The sequence below is a fragment of the Lissotriton helveticus genome, chromosome 3_1 (genome assembly GCF_964261635.1).
Source record: "Lissotriton helveticus chromosome 3_1, aLisHel1.1, whole genome shotgun sequence".
In the NCBI taxonomy this organism is placed as follows: Eukaryota; Metazoa; Chordata; class Amphibia; order Caudata; family Salamandridae; genus Lissotriton; species Lissotriton helveticus.
In genome coordinates, this window is record NC_136061.1 from 167884918 (window position 1) to 167909419 (window position 24502).

Consider the following 24502-nt stretch of genomic DNA (forward strand, 5'->3'; position numbering starts at 1 on the left):
TATCAGAAGGGGGAGACCAGTCCTATTTTATGTACAGCTTTTACAGTCAGTATATATTTGGTTGATGGTCTGCAAATTCATTTTTGCTGTTGTTCGTTTAGGAAATATTGTGGGGAAATAAATATTCCCCATGTAACATAAGAACCATAGCAATTCTGTTGTGACAATTATGTTCGCACTTTGCATAAGGCACTTTATATCTGTGTTTACATCTACCCTAGGGTCTTTATGGTATTACTGAGAGATATGGGCCCCTTTTTTGAGCCTTTTAATACTTTGTTTTTTAGTTTTGTCTGAGGGCTGGTCTATTTGAGCTTGTGACATTTGTTTTTATTATTACCTTGACTGGGTTCTGTTTCCATCGGCACTTTGTACCTTTGGTTAATAATACTGAGTTTGAGTTGGATGGGCAGTGGAAATTGTTGAATTTTTGCTATAAATATGCGAGCATGGATTTTATGATAGTTATATTGACTGATTATTGCTAAAAGAAAATAACTTTGTAAACTGAATAAAGATGTATCCGATCTGAACAGAGAGAGAGTAGAGCCCTTGCTTCTACTAAAGATATGTAATCCTCTATGGTTAATAATTGTTACACTTCTAAGTTAATGGGGACCTTTTTCGACCCATTGCATGAGGCAGAGTTGCATAATAAGTACTGTTGGCTATCACTCCAGCTATGCAGTTGTAGGATCTGCAAACTCTTTGTGAAGGGAAACATTAGGTGATTTATAATCATAAGCGTTTCCCCTCCAACTCATTCCTCCTTAAGGCAATTTCAGATTTTCCTACTAACCAGAACATTTCCCTGTCCAACATTTTTGCAACTCTTTTCTCTCCTGCATGGGTTAAATTTTATAAGTGTTCTACATTATTACTCCAATAGCACAAACGATTAATGCTAGACCAAACAGCAATCTCTCAGTTATTGGCTGTGCCTGCATTATCTAAGCCAATTGGAGCTAGATGAATTGTGTCATACATCATTGCATGTGATCAGAAAGATAACCCATTCAGGTGAGCCTAGTCTTTTTAGACGCTGAAAAGGCATTTGACTCTGTGGAGTGGACATTTATGAAAGCGGTACTCTATCGCATCTGGCTTGGTAAAGTGTTTGTATGTTTGGTTATGGTACTGTACACATCTCCTCTGGCCAGGATACGAATGGGTAATATTGTCACCTCCCCATCACGATTACTATACGCATTAGTGGCTTAACTCCTGGCGTGCGTTTTGAGAGTACCATGGGCAAAGGGGTATTGCGATGCCCCGACTATCGCTTAATTGTGTCTGCATACGCAGACGACACACTGCTTTATATCCAAGGCCCGGAGAGGCATCTTACCCCTGTACTTATGGAGGTTGTTCATTATGGAAAGTTATCGGGCCTCTGGGTAAATTGGGATAAATCCATTATTCCCTTTGACTCCATCTATGACTCCTGTAAACCTAGACTTCCCTTTGCTGGTGGCAACGGACTCTGTGCGCTACCAAGGCATACAAATCCTCCCAGACTCGTATAGAGTGCTGTTGGATAACTATGGAAAAGAAATTCATAAACTGGAGAATGATGTAGCTCAATGGATTAAAGTACCCCTATCCTTGATTGAGCCCATCTCCTTTATGAAAATGATCATGCGCTCCAGAGCTCACATGCACATTATTGGCTGCATGGCCTTAAGGCATTGCTGCATCAACATATTAAGAGGGATGCCGCTGATCCTGATACGCTTCCTCAAGTGCTAGTACGGTGGCATAGTACCCTTGATTCTTTAAACTCAGTGATACATGAATGGCAGAACATGCTGACGAGACAGACGGGATCCTTGTTGTACTCCCCCCATGTTCTGCTCGAATGGTGCTCGTGGTTCCCAACCGGGAGAGAAAGGGATGTTGCCCGTGCATCACAGACAATAGGTATAATCAAGATGGAACCTTTTTTCAAGAGGGAGCTGTACGCAGTTGAGAGGTAATCTCAGATGAGGGTTATGAACCTTCCACTCTCACCTCATATCAGTACCATAGAGCCCGATATGCACTGTGAGACCTGTAGGAAGGTGGATACCTGACTATAGTTACCCCAGATTTTTGCCTTGTGTTTAGCTGGTTTTCGACTTAGTTGGCATGGGATCCTTCTAATCAGGGCCCCAGGCTATCTGCTCTCTCTGTAAAATGGACTCCATGTACTTTAGGTACATCACCAATTGGATTGGGTCACCTTATGAGCCCCTGTATAATGTACCATAGGTACCCAGGGCATAGGTGCATCCAAGGCCTACCAGGGGCTGCAGCATATCTTATGCCACCCTACCTGGCCATCCAAACTGACCTAACTTGCTGATCACTCAGCTGGGGCAAGGTCGTGTAATCACCCCTTGCTTAGGTATAGTATTCCTATACCTACCATTATATATAGACACATATGCACCTATAAGTCACTCCTATGGCAGGCCTTAACAATCCTGAAGCGGTACAAAAGGGGGTGGTGATGGACGGAGCATCTGAATCAATCAAACACTCACACCCAGTCAAAAGATCTGGGTTTAATCCATCACCGTTCTTTAGCCCACTCTGCCACCCCAGTTCAGACATGGCTATATGCAAATCAGTCTGACCCTGTGCCCCATGAGAACAGTCCAGCCCGAACTGCCAAGCCATGTCTTCCCTGGACCGGTAACAAGCTTCCGAGGACCGGTTTCAGGCATTCCAGCCGTCTTCAGCCCGGCTTGCTTGAATCCAGTTGCAAAGTGAGCAAGGGACTCACGTCTGAGCATACCCTGCCATACTTATGGCAACCAAAAGCGGTACAAAAGGGGGTGGTGATGGACGGAGCATCTGAATCAATCAAACACTCACACCCAGTCAAAAGATCTAGATCTAGATCTTTTGACTGGGTGTGAGTGTTTGACCGTATCACCTGCTCAGTCTCCTCCTCATCGTCCAGCTGATCAGCCTCGTCCTCTGCCTCTGTCTTCTCCTCCTCCTCCTCCTCCACCTCCACCTTCTACTCCACCAAGAGGGCTGAGATCCAGGTCTCGTACGAGGGCTCATTCTCATCCACGTAGATGTTCCTGTATGCATTCCCACCACCGACATCATGGTGGAAGATCCCGTTCTAGACACACCAGGCATACTTCCTCTAGAAGTACAGGAAGATACTCACCTACTTTATCGAACTCTCCTCCTCAAAGGATTTCTCCAATTGATGATATCTCAACTCTTCAAGAAGATTTGGTTCGATGGACATTTCTATGTCGGTTCCTACTCCATCAACTTCAGTCATATTTGAGACTTTACAGCAAAGACAAGCATCGCGTTCTTTGCTCCCTTTGGTACCAGGCCTCTTGCAACCCATGATTGAACTCTTCCTTACACCATCTTCTATTAAGCCAGCACCATCCAAGCTGCAAAAGAAGTATCGCCCTCCGTAATAGGACGCCACATCCCTAAGGACGGACCAGCCCCAAGACTCAGTCATTGTGGTGGCTCCTAAGGAACAACATACCACCTGTATAGAGAGTTGTAAAATAGACTCAGTAGAAAGAAAAGTGTGCAACACAGCAGCAATCTCCATGAAGGCTGCTAATGCAACAGCACTTTTAGGTAGATATGACCAAGCACTATTGGAGTCGCTCCAACAATTTGATGAACATCTACCTAGAGATAAATGGAGGATTTTAATGAAATATTAATGAAAGGACGTATGGTCTCTAACCAGGTTATTAGCGCTGCTGAAAACACATCACTTTCAGCTGTGCGTGGATATTGTTATAGAGTGGCACTTAGGCAGCATTCATGGCTTCGCTTGACTTCATTGAAGCCTGAAGCGCGGCAGCGTATACAAAAATCTCCCTTTCTCTGGCACTACGCTCTTCGATTCTCATGCAGATGAGGAGATGGCATGCATGAAAAGTGAAATGGAGACATTGAAAGCGGTGGGTCTCAAGACACCCAAAGAACAGCGAAGATCCTTCCGTCCTTTTTCAAGATGATATACAACACAGAGGGTTCAAACGCCTTGGTGGTATCAGGGTCGTCAGTCTGTTACACAGCAATCGTATCAAAGATCTTACCAACCGTATCAAAAAAAGCAACCAAGAGGAAAGTCAGGACAACAAACACCACAAGGAGGCAAGTTGCCTACTGTCTTCAAGCCCTGAATCCTATCTTCCCCCTCTTCCGTTACCCACTTTGGTAGGTGGAAGCATTCACGCTTCTTGGCAGAGTGGCAAAGTATCACACAAGACAATTGGGTTCTGAATATTGTGTGCAATAGATCTTCTCTACGATTCATCAGCCCTCCACCATCAGTGCCTCCAAAACAATTAAGATTCCACCTATCGAAATTACAAGCAGATGTGAACATTCTCTTATGAAAAAAGGCAGTAGAACCTATTCCTTCACTGCAACGAGGAAAAGGGCTGTATTCAAGATTCTTTCTTGTAAAAAAGAAAGATGAGAATGAGTTAAGACCCATTCTCGATCTAAGGGAGGCAAACAAATGGATTAGGAAGAAAGATTCCTGATGTTAGCACTACGCCAGATCTATCCTCAACTACAACGGGGGGCTTGGTTATGTGCAGTAGACCTACAGGAAGCATTCTTCTACATTCCCATCATAAAGAAACATTGCAAGTTCTTTAGATTTGCAGCGGCAAACAACCACTACCAATACTGTGTGCTTCCATTCGGCCTGAAGTCAGCACCCAGGAACTACTCCAAGTGCATGGCGGTGGTGGCTGCCCACTTGAGAAAACACAACGTGTTCATCTACCCCTATCTAGACGATTGGCTGATCAAGGCATCCACGTATCAAGAGGCTCAAAAACATGTCAACTGGACCTCCGACCTTCTCCGTTGTTTAGGACTTCACGTGAATCAAACGAAGTCTACCTCGACTCCTGTCAGTACCTACAATACCTGGGAGCATCCATCGATATGGCAAACGTGTATCCTTCGGAGGAGAGACGCTTTTCGATCCTTTGGAAGGCTCAGACTCTCATGTCAATGTCGCACTCCTCTCTTCTGGGCTCCATGGCGTCCTGCATATTTCTCACCGAACGCACGTCTCCACATGAGACCCCTGCAGGAATGTCTGGAGGACCAGTGGAACCAGCGAACAGGGGATTGGGAAGTTCGGATTTAACTGTCACAATATGCCCTCCGGAATACTGGTGGTCTCTGAGTTTTCTTAGTCACAGCATCTAGTTTAAGACATAAAATGGCAGCCTATGGGGGCTACTGTGTCCGATCCTTTCATCTCTATCATGATAAAAGGAGTGATGTGAAGGGGGCTTTTTCTGGGTGTTAAACACCATAAAAAAATTGCACAAAACATAGTATTCTGGCATCTTTTTCACTTCAAGATGAAGTTGTGGCCTTTGTAGCCTATTTAGTTAGGCTGCATTATTGTCTTTTCTATCTCAAGTATTTTTACAGGCCTTCCTGGAGAAAGGCGAAAAATATCTACTTAAGGAGATATATCTAAATAAGTGCCTTGGGGTCCCAGCACATGGGTGGGACTATTCAAGTGCTTATGACCTTTCATGAAAATACCCCCAAAAGAGAACTTGAGTTACAGGTAAGAAACTATTCCTTCTTTCATCTGGATACCGTTTTAGATAGTGTTTCCCTTAATAGACATACAAAGTAAAGGTCTTCATGTTGTATCGTTTTATTCTGGAATTTATTGACCAAAATAGGTGTGGTGCTCTCTTCTGATCAACCCATATTCACCTTTGCCTTATTTTCTCTTCTTTAGCGGAAGAACACATTCCCTGAAACCGAAGAAAAGGTTAAAAGGCTGAAGAAGAAGAATGCTGAATTGGCTGTAATTGCTAAACGGTTAGAGGAGAGGGCACATAAGTTACAAGAGGCTAACCTTAAAGTGGTAAGTGCATATTTTTTTTTTACTTAAATGTCATTTTTATGTTTCCATTTTTGCTTCCTTTACCGCCATTGATGGCTATTCTTGTATGTTAACTGTGTTTTATTCTTGAATTATACTTACATTTAACTTCATCCATTTATTGAAACAGCTGCTCATCTATCTCCTCTTTTCATGACTTAATGGTTCTCACAGTGGGAGATCCAGGTAGAGGAGATTAAGGACGAAGGAGAAATTAAAACATCTTTCGCATCCATGTCACTCCTGGTCACTGACACAGACTTTAATATCTGTGAAAGCATCATTGCCAACTTTCTCATCAGCAAGAACAGGCTGACATTCAGTGTGGAAACACCACGGTTGACACCGGTTGGGCACGTCTTCGACATTGAAACACTCCAGCCCTACATCTTTGCATATGCCATCGGTCCGTTCACCGGCAGCCCTTATCACTGTCGCACGATCGTTTGATGACACATAAATTGACGTCAAGGCAGTTGACGTTGAGCATATCTCTAGTAGCAGTCTTCATGCCTAATACATGATTAAGGGTTTCACCTTCTCTAGAGCAGTCTCTTCCACCACTGGGATTTCTGGGATTTTTCATCCTATCAGAGGATCCTGTGCAAACACTACAACAGCTTCTGAACCTGTCACCTCCTCCTCAGGTGGTTTCAATGCATACATCCATATCATATATAAGAAAGCTGCCATCATGCGACCGAGATCGCCAAACGACAGGAGACCTCTTCTAGCAACTCTATTAAAGGATTTGGATCCATAACATACGTTAAGTAAGCATAGACGTACCATATCTCCCACTGTCACCAGCATCTTGTTTTTTTTACCGATGATTGAGATTCAGTGTCTTCCTACAAACTGACTAATTTGATGGGGTCTCATTCAAGGGCCTCACCAGTGCATGCCATTGCCACCTATATTGGCATGGGGTGCTTTAAAACTAAACACCCTTATGAAATTCAGCAAACATGTTGTTAGTCATAATGGAGACCTTACCACCAAGAGACATAACCAGACCTCTCCATACACTAATATCAGGCTACTTGGAGTTGGCACAGGAGACATTTCTCGCTCCTGCCATGGTGTGAGCAGATAAAAAAGAACATATACAGATCACCTAAAAAAGGATCTGAATTTCTAAAGACAGACCCTAAGCCAGATTCTTTGAACATCTTGGCTGTGAGAAAGGAGCTCACTAAGGCCCCAGAGTCATCGCGACCTCCAGATAGAGTAAAAGAATGAATGCCGTGGGTAAGAAGACACTCGGTACAGCAGCTAAAGGCCTCATGGAAGTGCTACTGCATTATTGGGTCATCAAAATCAACAGATTTGGGATAGCTTTATGTCATTTTCAGAAGCTCTGTTAAAAACATCACAAACAAAAGTTTGAGTAAATAGTTTGTGACGGTCTCCTGGTCTTTTACCTAGTTTCAGTGCTGCTATTGACACGGCAGAACTAGCAGCAATGGGTTACTGCATGAGTGTACCATATACCATTCTTCATGGTTAGTCCTTACTTTTTGAAAGCCATATGTACAATTACAAATACTCAGTCTACCATTCTGTGGCTCTTACTTATTTGGTCATTATATAGTAGAATAAATGGCACTGATGAAGAATGAGGCTGAGACTTTAAATGCTGAATTTCTTGAAGAAAAAGTAAATTCTTCAAATCTCACTACAGGCAAAGAGAATACTGCTACTTTCCTCAGTGGGGTGTTCAATCCCTTAATTGGCCCTATGAGCAGCAACAACAAGGCAAAGGTTATTCTTACTAGCAAAAGAAAGGATCTGAAAGAGACACGTTAGTGATAGATTCCTTACCTTAGAATATCCCCAGGCGTCAGACTGGATCCGGACATTTTTTGCGTAGCAATACCCCTGCGCGTCGGTAGGCGTCGTCTGCGGCTCCGCGTCCGTCGTCAGCGTCGTTAGCGCCGGAATGACGTAGTCGGAGTACTTAGACGCCGCCCATGCGCGCTGACGTCAGTTCTTCTTTTTTCCGCGCCAGCTAGCGCAGATCCGGAGAAGCTCTACCCCTAGTCATTTTTTGACTAAACTTTTTGATCTTTTTCGATCCTTTCTTTCTTGAGTCCTCGACTCTATCGGTGCCGGTAGGGATGCCCGGGTTCAAGCCCTGTTCGAAGTGCGACCGACTGATGTCGGTTACGGACCCCCATCGCCGGTGCCTGAAGTGCTTAGGCCTCGACCACGACGACCGCACCTGCTCCGACTGCCGGGCCCTGACGTCGAAGGCTAGGTGGGAGCGGTCCCGCAAGCGACTCGAGCTCCGGCAGTCGGCCCCGCGCCGTTCCAGGTCCCGGTCCCACGGGAGGTCGAGGGACCGGTCGCGGGGTCGGAGTCCTCGCAGCTCCGGGAGTGGACATCGGTCGTCGGGATCCAAGTCCTCAGTTAAGAGGCATGAGAGGTCGGAGCGGCATCATCGCTCCTCCGACCCACCCCGACGCTCGCACGATGCGGCCGGGAGTTCAGGCGACACCGCCCACGCGGCTCCGCGGGAGTCGCAAGCGTCGCCACCTGCCCCACACCTTCGGGTCCCTGGGCACGGCGCGACGCCGGAGGAGGTCGAGCGGTACCTCATGGCCATGAAGTCCCTCCCTCCTCGGCCGGGCCCCACGGCGCCTTCAGGCCCAGCGGTCCCGGCTGGAGGCCCTAGCGGGTCGGGCGCTTCGGCCCCGACGCCGCCGGGTGCTTCGGCCGCCGGCGACTTCGGTCCCGGCGCCGCGGGACCTCACGGGACCCGCTTCCGGATCCGGGTCGTCGCCGGTCGACCTCACCGGCGCCGGCCCCGAGGGTGTCGCCCTCGGCGCCCATTGTGGACGCCGTCCCCAATCTTCCATTCTGTCCGACTCTGGCGCTGGAACGACGCCGTTGGACGCCGCTTCCGACGGCCTTTGGAGATTTCTATTTCCATGAGGAGGTCCAGTCTGTTGACCCTGGGTTACAGGAGACTGATGACGGTGGTGATTGGGAGGGGTCTCAGGACCCTCTGGCACAGGATTGCCAGTCACAAGAGGACTGGGCATATGAGCTTGGGGAGGCCAGTGGTATTGACACCTCGCCAGACCCTGGATTTGTCTCCCCTCCCACCGTGGCTACGAAGGAGGGGGCTGCTTACAGCGTAGTGTTGATGAGGGCAGCTAAGGCCTTGGGCCTGGAGCTCCCCGTCGCGGCTGTGAGGACTAACTTCCTCACTGAGGTTCTTAAACCGCAGGCAAGCTCCAGCGAGCCACTGCTGCCGTTTAATGAAGCCCTATGTGACGTTCTTGTGGGCACTTGGTCCAAGCCCGCCACAGGTCCGCCTGTGGATAGGAACGTGGCCAGACGCTACCGCCCGGCCCCGGGCGACCCTTGCTTTTTGTCCACCCACCCCACCCCCGAGAGCCTGGTTATCCAGGCCTCCACTTCCCAGACCGCATTCCCGACGGCCCCGCCCGATCGGGAATCCAAGAGATACGAACAGTTCGGAAAGAAAGTGTTCTCGTCCCTGAGTTTGGGGCTGCGGTCTGTCAACACCGCATGTCTCTTGGGCCGCTACACCCACACCCTGTGGGACACGGTCGCGGACGTACTGCCACAATGCCCGGAGGAGGTCCGGGCTGAACTCGCCCAAGCCCTTGTGGAGGGTCGAGATGCGGCACGATACTCTATCCGGTGTGGACTGGATACCACGGACTCACTCGGCAGGGCGATGGCAACGACGGTGGCGGTTCGACGCCACGCCTGTTTGAGGTCCGCCAATTTTTCGGCCGATGTCCAGGCCACCCTCCTGGATATGCCGTTCGATGGCCGTCCCCTTTTTGGCGACTAGGCAGACCATGCGCTGGAGCGCTTTAAGGACTCCAGGGCTACGGCCAAGTCCTTAGGTCTCTCGACCACGCACCAGCAATCGGGTGCCTTTCGCTCCTTTCGTGGCCACGGAAGGGGCGTTCCCCACAAGTGCTGCCAGCCACGCACCGCAGAATACCCAGCAGCGCGGTGGCGGCCGTGGAAACCGCCGTGGCAGCTGCGGTCGGGGTCAGCGGCGAGGCCAGTCCACACCTCCCTCCGAAGCACCTGCCTCCAAACCTTCCTAGTCCGAGCTTTCAGGCCCATGTGACGCCTGTGGGAGGCAGGGTTTGCCATCACCACTTCCACTGGCGCACTGTCACATCGGACAAGTGGGTGCTGCAAATCGTCCGAAGGGGCTACTCCCTCCCCTTCGAGGCGACCCCTCCAGCCATGCCACCGCAATTCCACCGCGTGTCGGGGAATCACTTGCAACTTCTGCAAGAGGAAGTCACGGCCCTCTTGGCCAAGGGGGCCATCGAGCACGTTCCTGGGCCAGAAGTAGGGTGTGGATGTTACTCCCACTACTTTCTGGTGCCCAAGAAGGGCAAGGGGGGCCTGCGCCCGATCTTGGACCTACGGAACGTCAACGGCTTCCTCCGTCAAGAGAAGTTCAAGATGCTGACTTTGGCTCAGGTCTTAGCTGCCCTGGACCCCGGAGACTGGATGGTAGCGTTGGACTTGCAGGACGCTTATTTTCACATCCCCGTCCTGCCGGCCCACCGGCGTTACCTGCGGTTCACGGTAGGCCTCGAGCACTTTCAGTTTACCGTGCTCCCCTTTGGCCTTACAAGCGCCCCACGGGTGTTCACGAAGGTGATGGCGTTGTGGTGCAGTGGGACCTGAAGTTTCAGTGGGCCCAGCATCAGGGCAACTTGTCCGATCACGTCTTGATCTCGGAGGGCACTGCACGACAGTTGCAGTGCTGGCTCACGGACCGCGATTGGGTCAGTGGCAGGTCCCTCTCCCTACCCCACCCAGAGCACGTAGTTGTGACGGACGCGTCCCTCCAGGGCTGGGGTGGCCACATGGGAGAGGCGGAGATCAGAGGACTCTGGTCTCCGGCGGAGGCCCGGCTCCACATCAACCTGTTGGAGTTACGGGCGATTCGTCTAGCACTGAAGGCATTCCTCCCCTCTGTCCGGAGGAGTGTAGTGCAGGTGTTCACGAACAACACCACCGCCATGTGGTACTACAACAAACAGGGCGGGGTGGGGTCGTGGACCCTATGCCAGGAGGCTCTGCGCCTCTGGCAGTGGCTGGAACATCAGGGCGTGACCCTGGTGGTTCAACACCTGGCGGGTTCTCTGAATGCCAGGGCGGACGAACTCAGCCATCAGTGCATGATGGATCACGAATGGCGTCTGAACTCGGACGTGGCGCAAGGCCTCTTTCGGCGATGGGGAGAGCCTTGGTTAGATCTATTCGCCACCGAAGAGAACGCGCAATGTCATCGATTCTGCGCGTTTGAATTTCCAAGGCGGCACTCGCTCAGAGACGCTTTTTGTCGCGAGTGGAGTTGCGGTCTGTTGTACGCCTTTCCGCCTATACCACTTCTGCCCAGAGTGCTGAAGAAGATCAGGCGCGACCGGGCCCTGGTTATCCTTGTGGCTCCGGACTGGGCACGAAGATACTGGTATACCGAGCTACTTAGCATGTCAGTAGATCCCCCGATTCGTCTGCCCCTTCGGGAGGACCTTCTGTCGCAGCAGCAGGGGGCGGGCCTCCACCCGAACCTGTCCAGTCTCCACCTACAAGCTAGGAGATTGAGCGGCAACAGTTGAGGCCATTTGACTTGCCTCCCGAAGTCTGTAATGTCATTCTGGCAGCCAGGCGTCCCTCCACAAAGTCGGTATACTCCTGCAGGTGGAACAGATTTGTGGCATGGTGCACAGCAAAGGCTGTGGATCCACTCTCTGCCCCCCTTTCTGAGGTTCTCCTCTTCCTTCTTTCTCTTGCCCAGCAGGGCTCTGCTCTGGGCACTATCAAGGGCTACCTTTCTGCCCTTTCTGCCTTCTTAAGGCTTCCTGATCAGCCTTCTTTGTTCAAGTCCCCTATTGTAAATCGTTTTCTTAAGGGCATCACTCACATGTTCCCTCCTGTTCCCTTCGTGATGCCCCAGTGGGGCTTGAACCTTGTTCTTACCTTCCTGATGTGCGCTCCCTTTCAGCCACTTCACAACTGTCCTCTTCATCTTCTGACTCTAAAGACTGCTTTCCTGGTTGCCATCACCTCTGCCAGGAGAGTGAGTGAGCTCCAGGCCCTTTCTTGTACTCCACCTTTCCTTTCTGTCCATCCGGACAAGGTTGTTGTTGGAAATGGGATCCCTGGCTGGCCAGGGCTTTCAGTCAGAGACCACCACTCCCAAGTCAGGGCAAGGGAGTTACACGCCAAGATAACCCCTGCTCACCCTCTAGGTAACGTGGCGCGAGCAGCAAGGCTAAACTTGGAGGCGATGTAAGTTAAGTATTTGCGCACGCACCCCAGCAACAACACCCAGGACCCACCACAAAGGAAACTCCACACAAGGTTATACAAAAATAGCCTTTGTATTACACCAAAACACATTAGATAAAACACACACTTTACAATGTGCCAGAGGCACGGGCAGAATTTACAAGGGATATTGTACAGGACAGGGCCACCTGGACCACTGTCAGGGGTATGCACTTTTAGAAGTAACACTTTAGAATGTAAAATCACTGTAGCACAAATTATAAAAAATAGAGCACACAACCAGGAATCACTGGTAACCAGGACCTCTTCTAGCACCACCTGCACTAGGAGAAAAACAACCACCTAAGTATTACAATACCTGTAGGGGTGTAAGAAAATGACACATGATGCAATGCATAACATTCATTCAGAGGTGTAAGGAAGGAAAACACATGATGCATCAACAATACATTCAGAGGTGTAAGGAACAAGGCACATGACGCATAAAAACACATTCAGAGGTGCAGAAAATGAACAATTGCGCCAAACTCACAGAAGTCACCACCTGTGACTGTCCCTAGGCCAACTGGCCTCCCTAGGGCTAGGACGCCCTGTGTCCAAAGTGTCAGGGGAGCCTAAACGTAGCAGCTGCCCACGAAGTGCTGTGCAGCTGTGAAGAACAATGATGGGGCCAACACGATGGGGGAGCCTCACAGGCTCTGCAGAAATGGCTGTCCCCTTGCCCCTCAGGAGCCTCTCTGGCTCAACCAACAATAATGCGCCTGAGCCCCTCGTGGGCTCTACGAAACTATTGTGGACCTCAAGAACCTCTGTGGGCTCTTAAAACAAATGGGGCGCTGCTGAGCCTCACAGGGCTCTAAAAAAGTGACTGGCACCAACGTTGGAGTCCCCCCTCTGGGGACTCGAAATCAATAAATGCCCCCTTGAGCCTCTCTGGGCTCTTGAACAACAGAGGCCGTCTGAGCCTCTTGTGGGCTCGAAATACCAATGCCCCCTTTAAGCCTCTCGGGGCTCGTCACTCGAGAATGCCCCAGGGGCGAAGATCAGGCTACTTGCGGGGGGGGGGGCAGACACCGGCAATGTGTCCCGACGCCCTCCCTCTCTTGCAACACACTACCACGGGGCTTCGGCCTCACACCCCCTCCTCCCGATCAGCTCCACTCACCGGCTGTCTGCGGGGGAGAGCTCCTGCTCCTCGGGGCTCTCCGGGGCTGCGGTGCCTTACTTCAGTCTTCTCCTCCGCGGCGGGGGTGTCCTGGGAGGCGGGGTGGGCTCCCGGCCTCCCTTGAAAGCAGCAGAACTTCCGGGGCTCTCCCTACACTCGGGCGCCCCGGGGGAACCGGAAGGCAGATTCCTTCCTTCGTCCCGGGCGGGCGATAAGCAGCAAATGCCGGGTGGGCACCGGCTCTTTAAGAAGGACAATAAATCGAGGTGGGCACTCGATCTTCGGGCGGCAATGTCCCTGGCAGGGTGGGCACCTGCCAGGGGACTTCAGAATCGGCAACACGGGGCAATCGCCGGGTGGGCACCGGCCTCTTGCAAAAGCGCTGCCAAGCGCTATAAAGGCAAATAAAGCGCTCTTAAGCGCTGGGTCACCATAAAGCGCCCTCAAGAGCTAAAAGGCGATCAAAAGCGCTCCCAGGCGCTATAGGGCAAGGTAAGGCGCTCCCCAGCGCCAGGAGACCCTAAAGCCCAGTCAAAGTCCTTCTAGGCAGGCAGGGGGGGGGGCAAGGCTGGGCCCAGAGACAGCTCACTGGGTCTCCAGGCAGGGAGACAGTCCAAGTGGCGGTCCTCTGGCCCAGCAGCAGCAGCAGCCCCCTCAGGATCCTGGAAGAGAACCAACTCTGTGGGGACACAGCCCCATTTTTATACATCATTTCCTTTGTCTGTAGGTGCAGGGTGGGGGCAGAACCAGTCGCAGCTGGTCTGTGAGCACTGTTGATGGGCTCAACCACCCTCTCTATTCACTGCTAGGGCTAGGGTCGTTAGACGCACCACAGGGGGGCGGAGCCAGCATTGTCAGGCGAAAACCCAGCCTCATTCAGGACACAGGTACACTCCTCCCCAGCCATCAGCATGCTAATCTCCCACTCACCACCGGGCAGACCCATCCAGACTTCCTGGAGCCTGGCATGCCAGCCAGCTCCAGCCAATCACGCTCCAGCACCCTCACTGCACACACACCTCAAGGTCCAGAAGTGGTACTTCCCTACTAGACACATACAAGCTGCACATACCGTTGCGCAGCATTCACTCCCACAAGTTCACACATACCAAACTCGAGCCTGTTCACCCCACGCATCAGGAACTACCAGGGACACATACATTCCCCATGCATTCCTATGGGCGGGCAGGCCTAGCACAGCACATGCACTCAAAGTGCGCACGCACTTTCCACTGGGACACAGTGAAAGTGCGCAGAACCCCAAAAATCACCATTGCCAGGTCACCATTTGAAAGCAAAAAGTCTAGGGGGGAACCTGCCCTAAGGGCCAAGTCCAACAGTTGTGTTGTGTACCAAGCCATCTTTCCTGCCCAAAGTCCATCACCTTGCCGACCTTCTTTCCACCTCCGCATCCCTCTAAAGAGGAAAACAATTTATTTGCAAAAGTGTTAATGAATCTACATCTTTCGATATATGTCCAACTCATCTGAATGGGTTTAAACAGTGGCAGTTTATGATGGGAGTATTACTGTCTTGACTATGTCAGATGAACAGGCTCTCAAACGCCGACGAGACTCTTACCGTCGATGACTGCTCTTCAGCGTCGACGAGGGACACACTGCTCCCTCCACGAGGCACCTCATCTCCCCGTCGACGAGGTACCCCTCCGTCGACGAGGCCCCTCACCGTTGACGGGGCTTCCCACCGTCGACGATTGCTCTACAGCGTCGACGAGGCATCTCGCCGTCGACGAGGTCCTTCGCCGTCGACGGGGCTTCCCACCGTCGACGAGTGTTCTTCAACGTCGACGAGGCATCTCGCCGTCGACGAGGTCCTTCGCCGTCGACGGGGCTTCCCACCGTCGACGAGTGTTCTTCAACGTCGACGAGGCATCTCGCCGTCGACGAGGTCCTTCGCCGTCGACGGGGCTTCCCACCGTCGACGAGTGCTCTTCAACGTCGACGAGGCATCTCGCCGTCGACGATAGCTGTTCAGCGTTAACGAGGGACACCCCTCACCGTCGATGAGGCTCGCCGTCAACGCGGCTCGCCGTCGACGGAGCTCCCTCGTCGTCGACGAGGCTCGTCGTCGACGCAGCCCCCTTGTCTTCCCGTCGACGATGCCACTCACAATCGACGTTGCTCGTCGTCGACGCGGCAAAACTCGTCGTCGAGGCGAGCATTGACGAGGCAAAATTGCAATCTGTAAAAAAGGCTGTTGTTCAGCGAAGCTCCTTGTCGGCTGCGCAGCCTCCTGCGACTTACAACCAGTGCAACTGAGGGCTCTGTCAACAGGATCCTGTAGTCCTGTGACACCGTAGATCACCAGTGACGGCAGAGATTGCCGTCGTAGAATACCAAGAGCTTCTAGTCAGCAAGCTGGCATCTCCTCAGAAGAAAAAATGCACAAAACGAGTCTAAACGCCTGAGAGTAAATCTCGTGGGCGTAGATGTGGGAGGCAGACTCGTAGCAGGTCAAAGACCCTTACCTTTGAAGCAAACTCAGCTGGTGAAGTAAAGCCATAAAAATATCGAAAAAAAAACCTCCCACATCAGAAAGGGGGTAGCCATAATCACAAGAACATCCCCTTCTATCCAACCATGTCAGCAACAGGCAGACAAAATGATCCATGGAAACGGTCTCAGCCTTCCACCAGTGACACAGGGTCAACAAATAGACTTCGTGTGAGAAATATCACAAAATTTAATAGATATATATAATATATATGAAGAAACTGAGCAGAGCTCAGGGAGACTCCCTGCACACGACGTGCGGTAAAAAATCTGACAGCCTGAGCCTCTGGAGGGAACCTTCTGGTGGGTGCTGTCGCCTGATTGGCTGCAGTTTGGGCTACACAAAAGGACAGGGATAGTCACTAATGTGGAAGTTTTTCTTCTGTAGCTTGGCTACTTTACTTCCTGGTTTGTTTTTATTGGTATTTACTATGGTATTTATAGCATTTTATTGCTTTTTTATATACCGTGGGACTCCCACTCCGACGACGGGGAATGATTCAGGCATGTGAATCTATGAAAGACACCAATACTGGAGAACCACAGATTACAGGTAAGTAACTATTGTTCTTCTCTCCTAGGGTATTTCTATTAATTGTCATGAGCACTGAATAGTCCCGCCCACGTGCGGGGACCCCGGAGCACTTCAATATATCTTCTTAAGTGTAGACATTTGCCTTTCTTGAGGAATGCCTCCAAAGACACTAAAGAAAGAGACAGATAATGCAGCCTCTATACCTAGGCTACAATGGCCCCATTCTTTTTCATGAAGACAAAAAAGGGCCAAGATAAAGTAAATAAGGACAACTTCAGATGATTTGCAAGCAGCATAAATCCCCCTAAAAACCCATTTTTTATGATAGAGATGAAGGAGAGCAGGACAGAGTAGCCTCATCGGCTCTTTATCTGTCTCAACAAGAAACTGCGCTTTTAACCTCTACCGCGCTAGCGGGTTTTCCCGATGTGCGCTGAAATTTGAAAATCGCGCGTTTCGTGACAAAGCCAGCTCGTCATACGCGTAGCACAGGTAACGCCCATGACGAGCTGGCTTTGTCATCAGCGCTGAAGGGGTTAAGAACCCAGAGACCACCAGTATCCCATGATGCTCAGCAGATGGCAGTTGCTTCAGTTCTTTTTTCTGGCTCCTGCTGACAGGATCCTGGAGCACTGAGCTCACCATTTGTAGGTTTCTTTCTCTAAAAAAACATTGTTTGCTTTTGGTTCCAACTTCATTTGACGTTTTACATCCCTCCCTTGCAGTTTCTGCCATTTTTTATGACAGAAAAATGTGTTTTTTTGTCAAATAAATGCTCTTTTTTATTTGTCATATGATCTGTCTGAGAGAGCAAGACTGCCTTCTAAGCAGCATCTCTCTGAAGAATTTCAGCACATACTTTGAAGAAAAGAATATCGTCTGAAGGTAGGACTTCAGCGCGAGGTGAGAGTCAGTCCTCTACCAGGGCTCTGCCATTTATCTTTGAAGAGCGAGTAGAGGGTCAGTCCTCTACCAGGGCTCTATCATTTAATTCTAAAGGACGTGGAAGGTGCAAACTGGGGCTTTCAGCCCAAAACCCACATTTTTTTTGGTCATCAACCTCATGACCCTCGACATCATGAGCTTAGACATTATGAGCTTAGACGTCATGGGCTTTGACGTCATGGGGTTCGACGTCATGGGCTTCGACGTCATGGGCTTCAATGTCATTGACTTTGACGTCATGACCCTCGTCGTCATGACCCTCGATGTCATGAGCGCAGCTATCACTCCGGTGAACATCTTGGCGCTGAAAGAATTGCTGGGCAGACAGGGTAAACAATAGTGGAGAAGTGATATATATGAGTGCATTGCCTAGAGCGACGGGGGCTTGTGAAAATCCAGGTTTTCAGAGCCTTTCTGAAAAGGGTTTCTGTTTGGATAGAACAAAGGTGGTAGGAAAGTTTGCTCCAGACTTTGTGGCCTTTTGAGAGACATCTAAACACTGAGGTTTTTAGCATATTGGTGTTAGATGATCTAAGAGTACGGTGAGGTACATAGCGTGCAAACCTGGGCCGGAGGTAGAGGGGACCCGAGGAATGGAAGATTCTGAAGGTGATTATCAGGATCTTGAACAAAATTCGTTTGTGAATTGGTAGCTACTGGAGCGCTTCTAGCGTAGCCGATGCTGATGATCTACTGGGCCATTTTAGTACTAGGCGGGCAGCTGCGTGTTGTACCATCTGGAGTTTATGTAGGACCGACCTTTTGGCACCTGCCTAGAGGCTGTTGCAGTAGTCCAATATGGATGTAATTAGGGCACTGCGACTGCTTGTCTTGCCATGCTGGGGAGTAAGTCAAATAACTTTAGGTTATTTTATCATTTGAAAGCAGGTCCCCACTACTGCTAATGATTGCTGGTGGAAAGATAGTTTTGCGTCATATTTGACTCCCAAATTCCGGGCTACCTTTACTGTGTCAGGGAGAGTGGGGATGTCAGATGGCCACCATAGACTGGGGAGAAGGTGTTCCCTTCCCCCACAGGCATGATTTCTGCTTTTCAGAATTGCATTTTAAGTGATTGGCTTTCATCTAGTGAGAAACCGCTGTGAAATATTGACAGCGCTTTTCTTCCGACAATGTGTTGTTTTTGTCTAGAACTAGGACTAGTCCGCATATAAGATGGTCTCGATGTTAAAGGACAATATCAGACTAATCAGTGGTCCCATACAGGCATTAAAGAGCACTGGGCTGAAAATAGAACCTTGTGGGACCCCAGGTAGCAGGGGTTTCTTGGCTTATTGATATTGCCCAAGGATGATCACATGTCTGCGGTTTTGCAGAAACGATTTGAGCCAGGCTTGGGCAAGATCTGAGATATTGTAGGATTCGAGACGGTCCAGGAGGATGGCAGGTGAGACTGTATCGAACCTCAAGGGCTTCGCACCTCATGGGCTTCGAACCTCGTGGGCTTCGTACATCATGAGCCTCAACATCATGAGCTTTGAATGTCATGACCATCGACTTCAAGGTCAGACGTCTAGGAATGGGTTAGTGTTGAGGCGAAACAGTAGGTCCACGACGAGGAGTATACCAACTTTGCCACATATCAACATTGAGGCGTTGTTACAGGAGGTCAGCATCGAGGAGCATGTCTCCATCTAAGTGCCAATGAGAGCTGATGTCACGTTCATTAAAAGCTGTGTTCCCCTCCTCCTCCACCTCGAACGTCTGTTCTCAAAGCCATTCCAGTTCCAATACTGCATGGAACTACTTTTTTCCTCCCAAAAATAAATAAAATAATAATAAAGAAATAAAATAAGCGCCATTGTTTGCGTCATCACATCTTACAGGGGTTTTCACCTCTTAAGTCATGTGTCTTGATCAAGCCGGATCACGCATATAATCTAGGTGTCAATCACAATACTCTTCCTCCATTTCTACAGATAGATTTATGCTAACTCTATCGAACTCTCCACTGTCTCGCTTTTCTTAGGTGGCCGGCATTACAGATGTCAGTTGCATTTTCTTTGGTTTCATTAATAGTTTCAGGATCTTCTCCTTCCAGACAGTTCTGGAAAAAAATGCTGCACCACTCTCTGCGTCGTGACCTTTACAATCTTTAGTACCAGTGCTCTTAAGCTAGCATAGGAATTGTTACATCTGGCCTCTGCTATATCGATTTGTTCCCGAGCGGGATTCTCTTGTCCTCTGCTCTGAATCTTCAGTCTTACAGATCGTATTGACCATCAACCACAGCTGCAACCACCACGAAAGGTACCAGTACAAGAGGCTGTTCTCTTCCAGGGGATCCTCATCAAAGTCATAAGCATTAGAATATTCCTGCCCATGCGCGGGACCCCGGAAACAATATATTATATGTGCCCCACATATATATACTCGTATATATATATATATATATATATATATATATATATATATATATATATATATATATATATATATATATAATTAAGCAATTGCAGCCAAATAAACAGTAGGGCTGAATTATGCTGTAAAGAATTTCCACCATACATGAACATTTGCATTAGAAACATGAGAAACAACACCAAAGATTGTTTAGTAACTGTTTTAATGCTTAGAAAGCAGTAGAAATTCTTATAACTCACTGAAAGCATAGAAAGCTCCCAGGCTGCATTGCAAACACACAGTCTAAAAAGACTGAAAAGCTAACCTGTAGCTGCATGCAACATAAAAACTGGCACCGTGCCTTTAAGGCACTCATGACCCCCAGTATCCCATCATGCCTCAGGGGTGACAGTTGGGTTCAGTTGTTCTTTCCGGCTCCTTCAGGAAGGACCCTGGTAACACAGCTCCACTCATTTCTGGCTTTTCTGACAGAAATTTGCTTCTATTTTCTATTTTTTGGACTTACTTTGACTTTTAACATCTTGTCAAGTAAGGTTTCTGTCTTTTTAGACATTTTTTGTATGGCATTTTTATTTTAGAATGCCTTCTCTTTTTGACAACTGTCCTTCTTGTGGCATCAAGAAGGCAAAATCAGACAGTCATGATGTCTGTATACTTTGCTTGCTTGATCATCATGATCCTAAGGACTGTCCACATTGCGAACGCCTGTCTGAGAGAACTCTCAAGGACAGAGAAAGAAACCGCATTTATGGACTAGCCCAAAGGTCCTCCAGAGGAAGGTCTCCAGTGAAGAAGGGCACCAAGAGGGACAGAAGTCCTTCTAAAGGCAAGTCTTCAGGCCCTTCTACTTCAATGCCGGGCTTGGCGCTGAAGAAACATCTCTCTAGGAGTTTTCCAACTGAAAAACGACCGTCCGAAAAGAAGATCAGGTTCGTCACCGACGTCGAGGATGCCAGCTCCGTCGACAAAATCCCCTCCGCCGTCGTCAAACAGGCGACGATCGGCGTCGAGGGAGGTCACGCCTCCGCCGTCGTCAACAGGGCGGCGATCGGCGTCGAGGCCAGTGACTCCTCCGCCGCCGTCAAACGGGCGACGATCGGCGTCGAGGACCAAGACCCCTCTGCCGTCGTCAACTCGGGGACGATCGTCGTCGAGGACCAAGACCCCTCCGCCGTCGTCAACCCGGCGACGATCGGCGTCGAGGGGCGGCACGCCTCCACCGTCGTCATCTCGACGTCGATCGGTGTCAAGAAGTGTGACTCCCCCGCCGACGTCAGGGCGACGTCGGGCGTCGAGGACCAAGACCCCTCTGCCGTCAACAACCAGGTGTCGATCAGCGTCGAGGAGGCGATCTCCATCGAGGTCTCGTCGACGTTCGGTGTCGAGGATGTCCAGAGTTACTCCGCCGTTGTCACGTAGACACTCGACGTCGAGAGACAAAGCTCCGTCGTCGGCAAGTCAGCGCCGTTCGACGTCGAGAGACCGTCGTTCTTCGCATCACTCATCGACGATGAGGGAGAGATCGACTTCGAGACACTGCGATTCTTGTTACAGAATCGGCTTCGCGTCACTCATCTTCTCAGTCTTCAGGTTCCTCCAGATCATCTTCAAACACCAGAAGTCCTGTCCGTAACTCTCCTCCACGTCGGTCAGAGGTTTCGGCTCATGGGGTGAGGCTGTCCCCTAGATGGTATTCACCACTGCAGAATTGGAAGGAATCAGGGGCTACGGAACGCCTTCGGCAGTACGTCAGCCCGAAGCATAGATCTCCGCTGCAAAGGCTGGTTGCAGAGGTAGACAGAGTCAGTCCTCCCAGGCAACAGGCAGCACGTTCACCTGAAAGGAGAGCAGATAGATCTCGTTCTCCAAGAAGAGAGGAACATCCGAGAAGATCCCGTTCTCCAAGAAGAGAAGAACGTTCCAGATGATCGCGCGATAGGCGACACAGTTCCCATCGCAGGAGTAGAAGAACTCCTTCCACCTCTTCTACCTCCTCTACCCGATCTTCCAGAAGAAATTACTCTCCTACTCTCACAGATAGCCCTATCTCCAGAGTCTCTCCAGTGGACGACATCAATACTTATCTAGATCTTCTACAGAGAGGGGCTCAGAAATTAAATATTGAGATGGCTGTCCCACAGTAATTTTTGAGACATTACACCAAAAATCTTCTTCCCGTCCGTTACTTCCTTTAGTCCCGGGGCTCATGGAACCAGTCAAGAACGTTTTCCTCACCCCTGCGACCATCAGAGCAGTGCCGGCTCGTATACAAAAGAAATACAAGCCTGCTGACTCAGACCCAATCTTTGTCAAATCTGATCCACCGGCAGATTCTGTGATTGTGGCAGCAGCTCAGAAGACCCATGCAGTCGCTCCTTCATCTTCTGTCCCGCCAGATAAGGACAGTAAGACGCAGGACTCATGGGGTCGCAAAGTTTGTAATGCTGCCGCTTCTGCCCTGAAGGTATCCAGTGCGTCCGCGCTGCTGGGAAGATATGACAGAGCCTTATGGGACTCGATGGAGCGCTTCAAAGCCAAGCTCCCGAAGGAGGACCAAAAGGACTTTGAAGAGACACTAACGGAAGGCTGTCTGGTGGCTAATCAAATGATAAACACCGCGGCGGACAGTGCAGTGTTGGCGGCACACTCTTATTCCCATGGAGTATGTGCCAGAAGGTCTTCATGGTTACGCTTGACAGGCCTGAAACCTGATGCTCAACAACGCATCTTGAATCTTCCTTTCTCTGGATCCTCTCTGTTCGGGGAACACGCGGATGAGGAAAGGACCCGGATGAAGACCGAAGTGGACACGGTAAAAGCGGTCGGTTTGGAGAAGAAGAAGGAATTCAAACGACGCTTCAAATCTAACAGGGGAAGAGGGGCTCAACAGAGGGTTCAAACCCCTCAGTGGTCCCAGAACAAAAATCAGGGGAAAAACCCAATTTCGAGGAGGCAAATCCAACAGGGGTAGAGGAGGTCATCAGCAGTACTCTTCTACACCGAGAGGAGGAAAAGCCTGAGCAGTGGCTTCCTCTGGCGCCGTTGCCCACTCCAGTGGGAGGAAGTACTTCGCAACATCTGGCAGAGTGGGTCAGCATCACAAAAGATCGTTGGGTGCTGAATATACTGCGCAATGGATATGCACTACGTTTCCGTGCGATCCCAAAAAAGTCTCGTCCGTACCAACTAAATCTTCTCCGAAGAGAGGTCAAGACTCTTCTTCAAAAAAGAGCCATCGAGGAAGTGCCTCCCTCTCAAAGGGGAAAAGGAGTCTACTCCAGATACTTTCTTTTCCCCAAAAAAGATCAGGAGGACAAGTTCAGACCCATCTTGGACCTTCGCCTTCTAAACAAGGTGGTGGTCAAAGAAAAGTTCCGCATGTTGGCTCTTCACCAAATATGTCCACATCTCCAAGTCGGGGATTGGATGTGTTCGGTGGATTTGCAAGATGCATACTTTCATATTCCAATCGCCCTTCGCCATCGGAAATACCTGAGATTTGTGGTAGGAAGCAAGCACTACCAGTACAAAGTGCTGCCCTTCGGGCTCAAGTCAGCACCACGAGTCTTCACCAAATGCATGGCAGTGGTTGCGGCTTATCTACACAAGAAGGGGCTCTTCGTCTATCCATACCTGGACGACTGGCTCCTAAAAGGGCCATCTCCCTGACAGGTACTCAGCGACTTTCAACTGTGCCTACGACAGTTACACAAGCGAACATGGACAGAACATGGAAAAGTCTGTCCAACGACCGACCCAGAGTATCCACTACCTGGGCGCAGTTCTGACACAAGTTTGGGAAACGCGTTTCCTTCGGAGGAGAGACTATCATTATGAAACAGAATTAAAGGACTCTCCTCCAGTCTCGACATCCAACAGTCAGACAGGTAGCTTCCCTGCTGGGCTCCATGGCGTCCTGTATTTTTCTGATTCCAAACACCAGACTGAGAATGCGGCCTCTGCAGCAGGCTCTAGAGGACCAGTGGGACCAAGCGATAGGGAATTAGGAGGATCGAATCAATTTGTCCCAGACAGCGATGTCTTCCATCTTATGGTGGACTCGCCCGCAGAATGTGTTCCTGGGAGTACCGTTTCACCAACCTCTTCCAACACTGTCCGTGGTCACGGACGCTTCTCTAGAGGGCTGGGGGACGCACATGCGGTGCCTTCAAATTCGGTGGTCAACTCAGCAACAAACCTACCACATCAACATGCTGGAGCTTCGGGCAGTTCATCTAGCTCTCAAGGCTTTTCTTCCAGCTATAAACACCGACTCAGTCCTAGTTCAGACGGACAATACCACCACCATGTTCTATCTGAACAAACAAGGAGGCACACGATCTCGCCCTCTCTCCCTGGAGGCTCAGGCGATCTGGCACTGGCTTCTGGCTCGGGGCCTATCAGTAGTGGCAGTACACCTTCCAGGCGAATTAAACACCAAGGCAGACGCACTCCGCAGGCACTTCGAAGATCAGCCAGACTCTGTGCTAAACGACGAAGTGGTAGAAGAACTTTTTCGTTGTTGGGGTCCGACTTGTTTGCGGACGACGAAAACGCGAAATGCCACGCTTTCGCGTCCAGATTCCATCGGCCAGGGACGCAGGGGTATGCTCTCCTGATGGATTGGTCAGGAGTATTTGCTTACGCATTTCCTCCCCTGGCTCTGATTCCGAAGGTGGTGTCCAAGCTCCTCAGGTCGGACATGGAGATGATCTTGATAGCTCAGGATTGGCCACGGCAGT

The 24502-nt window shown here is 50.0% G+C and overlaps 1 protein-coding gene across 7 annotated transcripts in view; it reads left to right on the forward strand.

The window, feature by feature from the left end:
* Window positions 1-24502, forward strand: part of TSPOAP1 (TSPO associated protein 1) — a 3238928-nt gene that overhangs the window by 710753 nt on the left and 2503673 nt on the right. For all 7 annotated transcript variants that reach the window (XR_013608584.1, XR_013608585.1, XM_078679480.1 and 4 more), the window contains exon 4: window positions 5765-5893. Coding sequence is in view for 5 of the 7 variants with exons in the window: in XM_078679480.1 (XP_078535606.1) it covers window positions 5765-5893 (129 nt within the window). In the remaining 2 variants the exon portion in view is untranslated. The remainder of the gene's footprint in view (window positions 1-5764; window positions 5894-24502) is intronic.